At 36.4% G+C, this 13,662-nt stretch overlaps 1 protein-coding gene and 1 long non-coding RNA gene across 2 annotated transcripts; one reads left to right on the forward strand and one right to left on the reverse strand.

Moving 5' to 3' along the window:
* Window positions 1–158: 158 nt before the first annotated feature.
* On the reverse strand, window positions 159–12,532 carry LOC132106630 (EMILIN-1-A-like). The gene is made up of 8 exons (XM_059512506.1): window positions 12,054–12,532; window positions 6,793–6,912; window positions 5,818–5,948; window positions 3,576–5,612; window positions 3,308–3,424; window positions 2,501–2,518; window positions 2,239–2,373; window positions 159–2,154 (listed from the first exon to the last, which is right to left on the reverse strand). The coding sequence occupies exons 1-8, from the start codon at window positions 12,215–12,217 to the stop codon at window positions 1,826–1,828; spliced, it is 3,051 nt and encodes a 1,016-aa protein (XP_059368489.1). The 5' UTR covers window positions 12,218–12,532; the 3' UTR covers window positions 159–1,825.
* Window positions 2,001–3,521, forward strand: LOC132106631 (uncharacterized). The gene is made up of 3 exons (XR_009424165.1): window positions 2,001–2,139; window positions 2,230–2,376; window positions 3,359–3,521. It is a non-coding gene; the product is annotated as an uncharacterized LOC132106631 (long non-coding RNA).
* Window positions 12,533–13,662: the final 1,130 nt, after the last annotated feature.

Consider the following 13,662-nt stretch of genomic DNA (forward strand, 5'->3'; position numbering starts at 1 on the left):
AGAGATCACAATCTGCATTTTATGTTTTGGGATTGGCTAGAGTGTCTTTTGAGGGCGGGGCATTAGAGTTTAGAGAGAGCGTGGTTAAAGAAGAGAAGGTTAGCAACTGCATAAAAACACGCTTAAAATCATGAAAAAAAACTTAACACAACAAGAAATTTGTGAAAAATATTTTAATTAAAAACTAGCATTGCAAAAATTATCTATATTCAATATATAGCATTCAGCTTTGAAGAAGTTGTGATTATGAAAACATTTTGTGCTGAAAATAATATGAGGATTGTTTGGATTGCAAGGCAGACTTGAATTGCATAATTATAATACTGTTGCGTAATGCCTGAAGTGAGGTTAAACATAAAAAATGTAAGATTTGAATATCTGGTTCAGGTTATGCCTGGACAGCTGATATAATCTAGAAATTGAGCAAATCAGCTGTTTTACCGCAAAATGAAGCATTCTAAAGTAACATATATGAAGACCTTTTAAAGAATTCCCCTCTTCTGAGGGTTAAAATGGACTGAATGGTCAAGATTTGATCTCGCAGTAGGCTACTCATAGCAAAGTCCTTTTAAATCCCTTTGTATTAAAGAAAATATTAGGCATAGACCACAAAGACAGCTAAGGTTGCACAAATAAGTCTGGTAAAGGTAACAGATAGATTTGGAAAACATCTGCAGTCCAAAGAGAGAAAACAAATTCATTGACAAAAAGCTCAGATTAAAAAACCTTTTTGCATCTAGCACAAACAGCTTTGATAGTTTTCTTTGGAAGAGTCACTAGAGAATGGGTTACAGAAATGTACTGATCTATAGCCTCTGGCATGTCTAAAAATTGTCCCTATCTGCACAGCCTGCTTTATTTGAATTCATCCTTTCATAGTTACTTTTCCAAAATTGGAGATTAAGTGAAGAAATGTGCCGCCCGCAAATATTAAAGAATAACACAGTAAGGAAATGGGAAATAATAGAACATATAATGTGTAATATTTATTGTATCCATCTTTAAAAAAACCCTGAATGGAACCTTTAAGGGTAAAACATCTTACCTCGTTTTAAACTGAAACCTCACCAACAGTACACACAAATCCATATTTTCTCATTTGTGTATTGTAGGTAAAGATCCACCTCATCAAGTGCTCTTTTTTGTTTTACTTTTCATTTGAGAAATGCTGTATATGATTCAGTGTATGAGTGGACTGTCTGAATGAATCAAAAACAAATTCAGGCCTTTTTGCAAAACCATTTGGCCGGTTAGCTCAAGAGTGCTTAATTTCTGAACATGATTGTAAATAGCTGATAGAATGATGATGATTGTGATGTTGATGATTATTATGAAAATTATGAAATTATGAAAATTATTCTCATGTCAGTAAATGGTAATCTATATTCTCAGTATTTATCAGTAATGTTTACTGGGGCATATGGGCATTTCAAGGGTCTAGGTTAATTATGTAAAATATTCTACTTAAGTCCGATGCCAGTTTGACAGTCACTCATTCTCTTCTGGGGCAAGAGGTGATCTTTGCTGTTCTCAGTTACATTTTAATATAAGCTAACATGGCTGCTCACATACAGTATATGAAAATATATGATTTGCCATTCAAGAATAAATGTAAAAAAACTTAACCATATTAAAAAAAATCTCAGTCCATTTTTCTGATAATGGAGAAAAAATATATCCATCTTGTGTTTCCTTATGGCCTGTTTTAAATGAAACCTGCATTTGTATTATAAACCTTATTCAACACTGAATATGTAGAACTGTTCTTCAAAAAAGTTTTGTCCAGATACAAATTTTTACATCTGACATTGTCCACAGATGGGTCTTACAATCTGTCATCTTCCTCATAGAGCAACATCCCACTGAAGATCGTAAGGGGCTCCACAGAGTGGGCAAGTTTACCTGTGACCAGGTCAATGCAGACAGTATCTCCCTTCTCCAGAGGAAGTATGATGTTGAAGATGATCAGGGATCCAGGAGTGAGCCGTGCCTCTGCCATGGGTTTCTCAAGACCCTCAGGCTGATAGCCTGCTGAATCTCCGCGGACAATTCCATAATTGGATTTAGACAAGACTGCCTCGATCTTGACATTCTTGTGACCTGTCAGGACTGCACTGAAGAAGTATCGCCCCTTCACAGGTGCAGTGAACATACCTGTCAAAATACATTTAGTGAGAGAATTTATGATTATGACAGACCTTAATTCACACACTATATGCTTGTCTCTAGCATACATACCTGTCTTTGGATCGTAGGCCTTTCTTTCATTGACAAAGATCTTGTTGAAGATAATAGTGCCTGCATTGGGTTGCGGTCGTGTGAGTGCTGCTGAGAATGACAGTCTTGGGACATTTGCATCCTCTCCAGGAGGTCCTGGTAAGCAAGAAAATAATTATTTTAAAAATTATTTAGAAAAAGTGTTTATTTTTAGTAATATCAATTTAATAGTAGACCATTTTATTAGTAGTTGTAGAAGTAGTAATAGTAAGAACACACTGACCATGTTCACCTCTGAGACCTAAATAAGAGAAAAATTAGAAAATATTCAGAAAAATATAAGTAATTTGACCATATAAAATCCTGTTCTGGTGATTTTGTGAAATATATATATTCATAGAATATATATTTATAGAAATATATATATATATATATATATATATATATATATATATTTATATATTTATTTATTTTTATATTAGGGGTGGCACGGTTCGCTGAAAAAAAACCCGAACCATTCAGTTCACCACACACGGTTTGGACAAATTCAGACAAAAATGATGTCAAAAGGCCCCTCTTGGTAAGTATCCTACAGCAGACATAGCCGGCTGAATGTAGGCCACTGTATCAGTACATTCTCTTGAAGTGAAAGTGACAGTTATATTAATCGAACAGCAACAACAAAGAAATCACTCACTGCTCTTGATTAAAAAGCTTTTGTAACTTTAATAAATAATAATCTTTAATATACACAGTCCAATATGCAATGCTGTTTTAAATTTGATTACTTTATTCAATTTCTGTACCTTAAAACTTGCTAGACCTACCTAAAAAAAAAAAAAAATTGAAAATTGAAAATCACTGTTTATTGTATTATTTGTGCAGTTGCTTGTAGTTGGATATAATATTCTTCTTTTTTTATTAGAAAGTATAGTTTTTCCATAAACATAGCGCAAACCGAACTGTACCGAAACCGTGACTCTAAAACTGTGAAACAAACAAAACCATGAAAAAGTTGAATCGTGCTACCCTTAATATATATACATACACACATATTTATTTAGTTATTTTTTTCATCTCTTTTATTTACCTGGGGGTCCTTTTGGTCCTGCTTTCCCTTGTGATCCTTCTCTGCCTGGAGGTCCTTGAGGCCCAGCTGGTCCTTTGGATCCTTTCTCTCCCTGAGGACCAGGTGGTCCAGGAGGTCCTGAGGATTGGCCAAAAAGAAATTGCTTGGTTTTTCACATTAAAAACAAAAAACAAAAAAACTAATAGTTGAGATATATACTGTATCCAATTGCTCTAAATTCGTAACACAAATTATAAAATTTGTTTTCGCCTTGAGATATGTAACATACCAGTGAAGTCCTCTTCAGTGAAGCTCTGGAACTCCTTGAGAACATGCAGTATGGAAGAGTTGAGGTTGTTCATTTTGCCATGAATGTTCTCTAAGTGAACATTCTGAATGCTGTTGATGGCCTCACCCTGAGAGATAACTGTGGAGTTTAGGTCATTAACACATGTCCAAAGCCCAGAAACGTGTTTGTTCAGGCCATCTTTGATTATCTGAAGGTTTACTGACAAGGAATCCAGTCTACTGCAGACATCCTCCATCTTCGAAAGCCTCTTATCCAGCCCTTCTCGAGAAAGTTTGCATTCTCCCATTTCAATCATTAAATTGCTGTTAAAGCTACTGATGCCATTAAAACGCAATTTACTGTCTACTTTGTGCTTGTTCAAATCATCCTGAATCTGATCTAATTCAGAATTAATTCTTTCCTTAGACGAGTCCAGATCAAAAATAGAGTTTTCATGCCCCTGTATGGTGTTCCTGAGGCCTTTCAGAGTGTCATTGATGGAGCTGAACATTTGGATTACCCCTGTGATCTCACCCTGAATGGACTTGAGGTCTTTGCCAAGCTTGCGAGTTAGGGTATTTTGATTATCCATGTTCCTCTGATGGTTAGCCATGCTGATAACAAATTGGCCTGTGCATTTCTCAACCTCCTCTTTCAGTCTGCCCACTTCCTCCTGGAGGTTTGAGCATACCAGCGAGCAAGCATACTCATCTGTATCTACTTTTCTGCGTAAATCTGTAAGTTCTCCCTGGAATGTGTTAAAAGTATGGTTGGTTATGTTTCTTATTGTACTAAGTTCTTCCTTTATCGTATTGCATATGTCACAATCACGTAACATATTCTCCACATCAGTGACAACTTGGTTAAAGTGCTCTCCGTTATGTCCTGTCAGATCCTTCATTTTTTGAACATCTTGGCTGATATCTATAATACGGTCCAATAAGGAGTCACCAGACACACTTAAATCTTTTAGTTTGGTGTCAAACTTCTTAATGTCCTCCTCATTGGCAACAACCTTCCATTCCAGGCTTTTCACAGTATCTGCTGTCTCACTCCCTTTTGAAACGCACGTCTCAGTGCACAAATTAATCGCTGACTTGAGCCCACTGTCGAGATCATTTGTTTTGTTCCCTAACCTTTCCAGATCATTTTTGTGGTTGTTAATGAAACGCTTCAAATCTTGGACATCAATCTCCACGGTAGATATTCTATTAGCATGATCATCGTTTCGACTGAGGACAGAGTTTTTTATCTGGCCGATCTCTCGGTGGACAAACTCCTTCATACTTGTCTCAGTATGGGAGCATTTTTGCTCGGTTTTACGAACAGTCCCATTCAGTCTTCTCTCCAGTTCTCTAAGACGGCTGTTTAGTTTTTCATCAAGTGCTTTTAACCGTCCGCCATTGCCATTGCCTGATCCTTTCAACTCTTTCTCAAGACGTCCTCTAAGAACATCATATGTTTCTGCAGTCGAACTGACCTTCCTCTCAGTGGCACCAAGCCTCCTGTCCAGATCGCTCAGGGAATCACAGCAACTCTGATAGTGGGATAGTTCCTTCTTGAGCAAATCTGCAGTTTGTTGATGGTGCTGCTCCATCACACTGATGTGCTTCTCCAGAGCTCGGATCCTCTCTCTGTCTTCCTGCTGTTGCCTTTGAATGCTCTCCACTCCAGTTTGGCATGACGAGCAAGACAGTGTTACCCGTCTTTCCAGCTCCCTGAGAATCTCCTCTTTAAGTGTGCCATAGCGACTGTCCAACTCATTTCCGATTCCATTGCCGCCCACAAGGTGGTTGTTGATGCTGGTGAGGGTTCTATCATGGACCTGTGTCATGTTGTCCAGCATGTCCAGCTTGGTCTGGATGCTGTGAATAGTGTCCCTCATCCCTGGTTGGGCTGCATCTGCCAGATTGTTGCCACCACTGACGCCTTCCCTTCGAGACTCCTCCTGTAATTTCTTATTCATGTTGTATAAGGTAGACTGGAGATTTTGAATTTGGTCCTCAAGTTGTTTAATCTTTTCGCTGTCACTTCTCCCTATTGAGGGTAATTGATTGCACAAGTAATTATCCCTGAAGTTATTTGACATTTACTAATTCAAACTGATTATTTTTTAAAGAAGACAAAAAATTATAATACAAAAACAGAATACTGCAGAATTGAAAATATTGTATGAAAATGTCAGATCAACTTGACTCACTTGACCAATGAGTTCTAGGGTTAAAGTTCTGTAACGCCATACCTTCTTCACCAGTAGTTCTGCCCCTGCCTTCACTGCAGTCCTCTCCTGAGTACCCATAACAGCACTTCCATTCCATCTCTGTGACCATTTTATAGGCAACCTTGTACCGTGGTTTTCTATAGGTCCGATACCTGCAGTGTGAGATATTTCATCATATACAGTTCTAGCAGGAACTGTGAATATGATCTCTATGTGTAGTATTTTTGTTGTAAAAAATAACCTTTTACATATGTGTACTTCTGTGAAATTTCTTAAACTTGCCACTTAAAGTTGTCAAGTTTAATTTAATCATCTTTCAAGACTTTAACCTCAGTCTCTAATGGAACTTCTCAAGTAGGCAAATAGAAAATATTCCTTTTCCGTTAAAATCCTTGGCTACGTATCACTTTTCGAAAGGCCACATCAGTACAATAAAGGCCTGTTCTTCTTTTTCTTTGAGCTGTTCTTTCTGGGCATCCTTTTGTTATTTTATTCAGTCGAAGCTTTCAATACATCATTAAAATCTTTGAAAGTGTTTGCTTTTCTCTGGCAAGCCTCTTGTGTGTCTACTGAACTTTCAAGTGCAGCTGTTCTATTATTAGAACAATGTTTATACTCTATTCATACTTGTGATGTGACTTCTGTATTTTATAGGACACTAGTATGGCTTTCTTTGAAGATTTTGGATAAAACCGACGTTTATTGAGACCTAAGAAAAAGGTCTACTTGATCTTGTACTTATGACTGAATGTGTTCTCTAAAATAAATGAGAAAAATAACAACATTACAAGTAACTTTCTGGTACATTAGCAGTTTCATCTGAGACAGATTTATGTCTCGACTCTCCCATCTCATTCCATGCATAGTTCTGGTGGACATTACAGTTGAGTGAGGGACATGGTCCAAACCTTTCCCACTTGACACTGTCATAACAGTATGTGGTAACCAAGATTAAATGAAATGCAATTTGGCTGTTTTTTTCTCATAAATACTTACAAAACCACATGGGAACACTGGCCCCAAGCACAACGCTGGTATTCAGGTTTCACATACGTCTCCACTCCATCTTCCATTACACAGCTTACAGTCTTTGTTACTACGTAGGCACACCAGTTCCTGTTTGTGTAAAAAGCATATGCAAATTATAATTATTAAGGCTTCAGTTCAAATGGTTGAGGACTGCCATCTTCATTTTAGACAGAGCTAAATTAAAAACGTACCCTGTAATTAAAGTACAAATAATTGGCCTTCAAAACCAAAACTTTCTTCTAGTGACACCCACAAAACCAAATCTTTCCTCCAATGACGCCCACAAAGCATCACAAAAGTTAGCAAGTTCAGGCAGTGTTAGGCTTCTGTTCTGTCAGAGCATGTGCATTCTACCATCGATTTGGATGGAATACCCTACTAAAATAATCGGAGGGAGTTTTTTTTAGTCAATCAACAAAATACAGCGCAACCAATGTAGTCCAGGTCCCGAACTAATGATTCTAATGATCAGGTCTTTGTAGTGAATGAAACATACACATGATTATGTTAGGCTTTGATGGACTTAGTCCATCAATTCAATAGTCTATGAATAATTTTAATGATTCTGTGATTTCAATGTCTTGGAACAGCTTGCTTTGCAGTAAATGCTGCTCCAACTCTGCAATTGCTGTTGGGCCACTTGTGACATGCATTTGAAATTGCAACATTACATTTTTATTCAATTGTAATTAAATAATGTGATGTGGAGGAGAAGAATTGTTGAATAAAGTCATAATTTTAGTTTTCTTTGTGCACCAAATGTATTCTCGTACCTTCATAAAATTACGGTTGAACCGCTGATGTCACATGGACTATATTAATGATGCCCTTATGTTTCTGGGAATATTTCAGTTGTATTGCTGTCTATGCAGGGTCAGAAAGCTCTCGTATTTCATTAAAAATTATCTTAATTTGTTTTCCAAAGAGGAACAAAGGTCTTACGGGTTTGGAACGACATGAGGGTGAGTAATTAATGACTTTTATGATCCCTTTAATGATTTTTCATGACTACCATAAAGATTAGCATAAAATATAAAAGGTTGTGTTTTTTTTCAGTTTATTGTTTGTCACTTGGGTTTATTTGATGTTTATTTCTTAAATGTCTGCCCATCTTGTAAGTGAATGAGGGAAGGGATATCCCCATCCTGCTCAGCGATATACATCTACTCTGGTCACACAATAGACTTAAGTACATTCATATAAAACCTAAGTTTACGATAGGTGTGGGAAGAGGGGTTGAAGAAGTTGAAGGAATTGCTGGAGTATTTACAGATGGAGCGTCATAATAAAAATAAGTGGAATTCTAGTGTGTATCTATATTATAAAGATTAGTGAGTTTATTATTAGTATAATTTCTCTCTCTCTCGCTTTCTATCTGTCCGTTTTTGTTGTTGTTGTTGTTTCTTTTGTTACCTTCTATTATGTCTGCTGTCATATTTTTCCTTTTATTGTCTTCTATCATATTTTTTCAAAAAAAAAAAAAGAAGAAGAAGAAAAAAATGAAAGTTTAGAGAGACCTTGGAGTGCTATATGATTTAAAAACTAATTTTCTGATTAAAGTGACAAATTATGCTGTTTTCTCAGGGAGGTTGTTTAGATGGGATTGAAACCAGGCTAAAATCCAATGCTTCAGGTTCATCACAATAACTCATTGAGCCTGGTTAATCATTCATTATCATGAGCACTGCTGAGACAGGAATGTCTCGATGCATCAGCTGCAAGTGCTCTCACACATACAAACAAACGGGGCCCAGACACTGAGAGTACACAAGTTCAACACGGACATCTTCACCACAGACAACCATGCTTTTCAAATTCTACACCCACTCAATCTTTGATTAGTCACGGTGCATCTATTTGTATAAAGTCTTACTTTTGATCATCATTATGAATACAGAATGTTGTGTTGGTTTGTAAAATAATGTGTAATATTTATGAGTACACATTGGGATTAAGGATGTGATGAGAGAGGACTAAACTTTAATTGTGCAAAGTTCTGGATGGATTCATGAAAAACAGAATGTGCATAGAAGCATTAAATAGGACATATAAATTGTGGTTTGGAGTATGCAACTAAAAGTGTGATGGTGAATAGAACACTGAGCCATTGTTTCTGCTTTATTCTGTGGGGGAGGTAAAAAAAAACTAAGGACAAAGGACTGGGTCCATGTATACCAATGGGAAAAGAGGAAACAGTGGTTCTCGGTTTTATCAAATTTGAGAAAGGAAAAGTAAACAAAAACTTTTGACTCACAATGGCCTCTTTGTTTCATATGTACACAAATCCATTTTGATTTTGTACAAGATCACTCTTAAGAATGGGTTCCAATGTCCAGCATTCTTGTACCATTTTGCTCTTGGTTTAATTACCACACAATGTATTTTTTTCAGGATTGGATCAGTATTCTTTTTTTTAACTCTTTCTGTGAACACTTTCAATCATCTAATTATTTTTTACAACACACACTGCAACTGTCAGCACTTCACTGCTTAATCATATAAACAAGAAGACTAGACGCAAGTGTCAAGCCTGTGCCACTCCAACTCAAGAACATCCAGCTTAAGGCGGCTGAATATAAACACTTTCCCTTGACAGGATAAAATCCACAGAACCCAGTTTTGGCAAGGAATGAAGTATCACTCCAGCATCTCAAGCAGAAACAGAATTTGGACAGAACAAATAGTGTACACAGAGTACACAGCAACAGAAGACCAATGTATTGCTACCCTCAAAAGAGAAATAGTGGGTAGGTCATCAGGGTAATTGAGTTATCCATACAAACAAATATCAAATATATCTAAGTAAGCTGTCTAGAGACAGATTAGTAGAAAGTTTTCTTGGTGTTTTAGGCCAACAGAGAAAATACGTCCAATCTAAAGTCTACAGGCCACATCTGAAGATTTGCTCTCATGGTCTTCTTCCACTAGCCTTATTTGCAGACTTTTTCACATTGAATGAGGCAACACATCATTAACCCTTTAAAGCCTATATATAATAAAAGCCATATATGATGTCTCATAAAGCCATATATGTGACCCTGGACCACAAAACCAGTCATAAGTACCACGGTTATATTTGTAGTAACAGCCAACAATAGATGGTATGGGTCAAAATGATCGATTTTTCTTTTAATCCGAAACTCATTAGGATATTGTTTAAAGATCATGTTTCATGAAGATATTTTGCAAATTTCCTGCCAAAAATATATCAAAATTTCATTTTGATTAGTAATATGCATTGCTAGGGACTTTTGGACAACTTTAGAGGCAATTTTCTCAATATTTTTTTTTCCACCCTCAGATACCAGATTTTTAAATAGTTGTATCTCAGCCAGTTATTGTACTATCCTATTAAACCATCCATCAATGGAAAGCTAATTTATTATAGTTGATGTATAAATACATTTTGAAAGATTGACCCTTATGATTGGTTTTGTGGTCCAGGGTCACATGTGTGTATTATAATGCCATATATAATGCCTGTAAATTATCAACATGTTCAAAACTGTGTACAGAATCTACTATTTGCCCTCTGTCATCTGACTGATATTTTAAACCTTAATCTTTAGTTTTATATTGTTAATAATATTTCTAGATAGACACTTACTGGACTGAAGCCATTTAGTGTTACTTGATTATCCATGCATCACACAGGAATATACCACAGGAATATATATCCAAAATACACTTTTACACAGTTTAAACACTATCCAAAACATCTCCACACAAGGATATTAACATTGGCTTGGTCAGTGTCCCTACATTGCTTCCGTATCATATTTACTTGTTATATCCAGTATCACAAATGTTTGCAGTTATGGTTTAGATGTAAGAAAGTGTGTATTTCCTATTTGAAATCTAAATGATTTAGATAAAAGCTGAGCTCGGCAAGCTGTTTGCGAGATGCTTACACATACTCCCAAGCAAACATACTGTGCACATTTGCTGAGAACACTTACAAACATGTATACACTTTACATCAAGGATGAAACTAACAAAGTTTCTGGAACATCATAAGTTTTGTCATAGCAGGAACTACTTGTTTATGATTCCAGGCAATGCATCACAGTGAAAGATAAGCATTTGGAACAACAAATTTGTTAAAAGGTAAGTAATGACGTTGCTATATATATTAAACAATTTATTTTATGATATTTAAATGCATGTCATATTTCGGACTTTGTACAGAAAAGTCTGTTAATAAAATTCATGTTGAGGAGGAGGTACAGTTAATGTCTCTTTCAGTTTTCTCGCATCTGTGTTGGAGAAATAGCTTCGCAAAATATACATCAGCAAAAAAAGATACATTTACTGGCACATTTTTTTTTACTGTTGGATTGAAAGAATCAGTGCAAACCAGCTGTTTATAAGGCATAATCTGGACTGCAAGTCACAGTACAACCCAATCAAAAAGTAGAAGAACCGTTGATATCATTCAAGATCTTGCACAGACAGGAAACAGGGTGCACACTGTGAAGGAGGATTCAGCTACCACAAGTTGTCTTATATTTCATACATCTGTAAAAACAAAGCAGAGTTCAAACAGTGGTGCCAGCAGGGACTAACACATTCTTTCCCAAACTAGTGCAGAGCAGAACCTCTTTACTCCACTGGGCTGTGCTAGTGCCAGGATAAGTGCACTTAAATGTCTTCACTGTTTGGCCTCCGTCCCATTGCACATGCACTGATGTCTCTCAGTAAAGCCAAAAAAGGGCAGACCTGTCCAACAGTAGCTCACTCACCCAGAGCCTGCAGTTTCATACTAGATTTATTGACTAGAACCTAATAAACTCAGTACAGTTTGACCTTTTATTTGCAATATCAGCATAGCCAGCTCAGACAGGTGTGACACATGCCACATGGTCTTAAAAACCCAGCTTGAATGTTTGTAAGCAAGGCTACATGACTTAATTAAGTACTGTGACAGCTGACCAGATATGGTATATTAATATTTCACACTTTTTTACTTAGTTATGAATCTTTTATTAAAAATAAATGCCACAGTTAGTAAGTCTCTTCAGAATAGCCCAAAACAGCCCTAGACATAACTCTGATCATTTAGATCACAAAACAAAATAATTAAATGGTATAAATATTTAAGAATAATAATGAAATCATTTTAAATAAAAATTTTTTGTAGACATTCTACTTTACATGACAACATTTGTTCAGTGTTAAAAAATATAAATCAATCAACTCTGAGGCGTGTTGCTAAAATGAAAACTTACCTGTGTCTGCTGGCTACCTTAGATCCACTCTGTGCAGCTGATACAGACTGACTCTCATCCACATGTTGTTGAGTGTTTCGTGACGCGTATGTTCTTGCTCCACAAATATCTTCAGGCAAAATCAGCGCCAATAGAGTCAATAGGTAAACAAAATATAGTGCCATGACTTCCAAGTAAAAACAGATTTTGTAAAATAAAAAACGATCGTTACATCCAACAGCTTCGGCTTAGAAAATGCGCTTTGTGCGCATCGAGTGCAGTCCGACAGCCCCAGCTAACTCTCCACTGATGTACTTCATAAAGTTCTGTGTAAGTGCTGTCTAAGTTTATGTACCTTTGTCATCATTTCGCAAAGTGTCCATTAATCTTAAAATATGTCGTCAGTTCACCCATGACACACGGTTCGCATTCAAACACTAATGAGAAGTGCCCGTTTTTTTTCTTCATCGCCTGCGCAGTCATAATGTGAAACGTGCTTTGAAATGATGCGGATCCAAAACTCCTTCCAAGCCCCCCTCTCCACCTCCCCCTCCCTCTCCCTCTCCCTCTCCATGCTCTGCTTTAAATTTTAGGTCCCTCCTGGATTTTAACTCGAGTATCAGTTCGTAGTAAAAATAATAATAATAATAATAATAATAATAATGAAATACTTAAAATATGAGTTTTTTTTTTGTAACCAGACTTTTAATATTTGATTTTATTAAGAATTTACAATAACTATGCAAACAAAAAGAAAAGCATGTATTTTTATACAATTTTGTCAGTAGTGCCAGTAGTGTTTTATCTGTGGCCTTCAGGCACTCAAATTTGACCCATATCTGAGGGGAAAGAATGATAGCCTTTCACCTTTCGCTATTCTGCAGTTTTATTTGTTATTTCATCTATTTACTAGTAAATGTAATGTTATACCAAGGTTTTTTGTGTTGATGACCCCCAGACCTGCCCAATATGCTAATATCTTAAAAAACTAAAATAAACAGACAGCTTTGATTTTTTGTATACAAAGACTCATATTACACACACACACACACACACACACACACACACATATATATATATATATATATATATATATATATATATATATATATATATATACACAATTATAAATCTTCTGCCCCTGGTATAAAATCCCTCTGAAATACACAAAAGGAAAAGCTGTCTCTGATCTGGTCCGGACTTCACTGGACAGTTTTCTCAGATCTCAAGGTTGCTGAGATAGCATCACATATATTTGCTGTGATCTCAAAGCAATCCGAAGGGAGGATCCAGGCTGCTAAGAGACATGACCTAACCTAACCTACCCTAACAATCAAAGACTTTTTTCGGTCTACTGGACCAGAATAACAGCCTCAGCAAATTTTCATCTTTAGGATCAGTCCAAGTAAGGGTTTGTCTGGATTCACGCTAGACATCAGCATTGATGACTATGACCACTTGTAGATGTTTCAGTTATGATGGTGCTAATGTAAGAACCCATGCAGACAGTTCAAGGTTTTGAGTGAGGTCTTTCTTCTTGGCCAGACATGAGGAAAAAGTGTGTGAATGCATGCGTGGTGTGTTTTTTGAACTCCCTTCAACAGTTTGATCTCTGTACTTTGTAAAATAA

The sequence above is a fragment of the Carassius carassius genome, chromosome 27 (assembly GCF_963082965.1).
Source record: "Carassius carassius chromosome 27, fCarCar2.1, whole genome shotgun sequence".
NCBI classification, from domain to species: domain Eukaryota; kingdom Metazoa; phylum Chordata; class Actinopteri; order Cypriniformes; family Cyprinidae; genus Carassius; species Carassius carassius.

Excerpts from the sequence above, each read along its gene's own strand:
- LOC132106630 (XM_059512506.1), bottom strand. The coding sequence starts at position 12,217 with ATGGCACTATATTTTGTTTACCTATTGACTCTATTGGCGCTGATTTTG. Across the intron at positions 3,425-3,575 it reads CACTGAAGAGGACTTCACTG|GACCTCCTGGACCACCTGGT; the intron begins GTATGTTACATA and ends GCCAATCCTCAG. Across the intron at positions 2,155-2,238 it reads GGCCTACGATCCAAAGACAG|GTATGTTCACTGCACCTGTG; the intron begins GTATGTATGCTA and ends GTATTTTGACAG.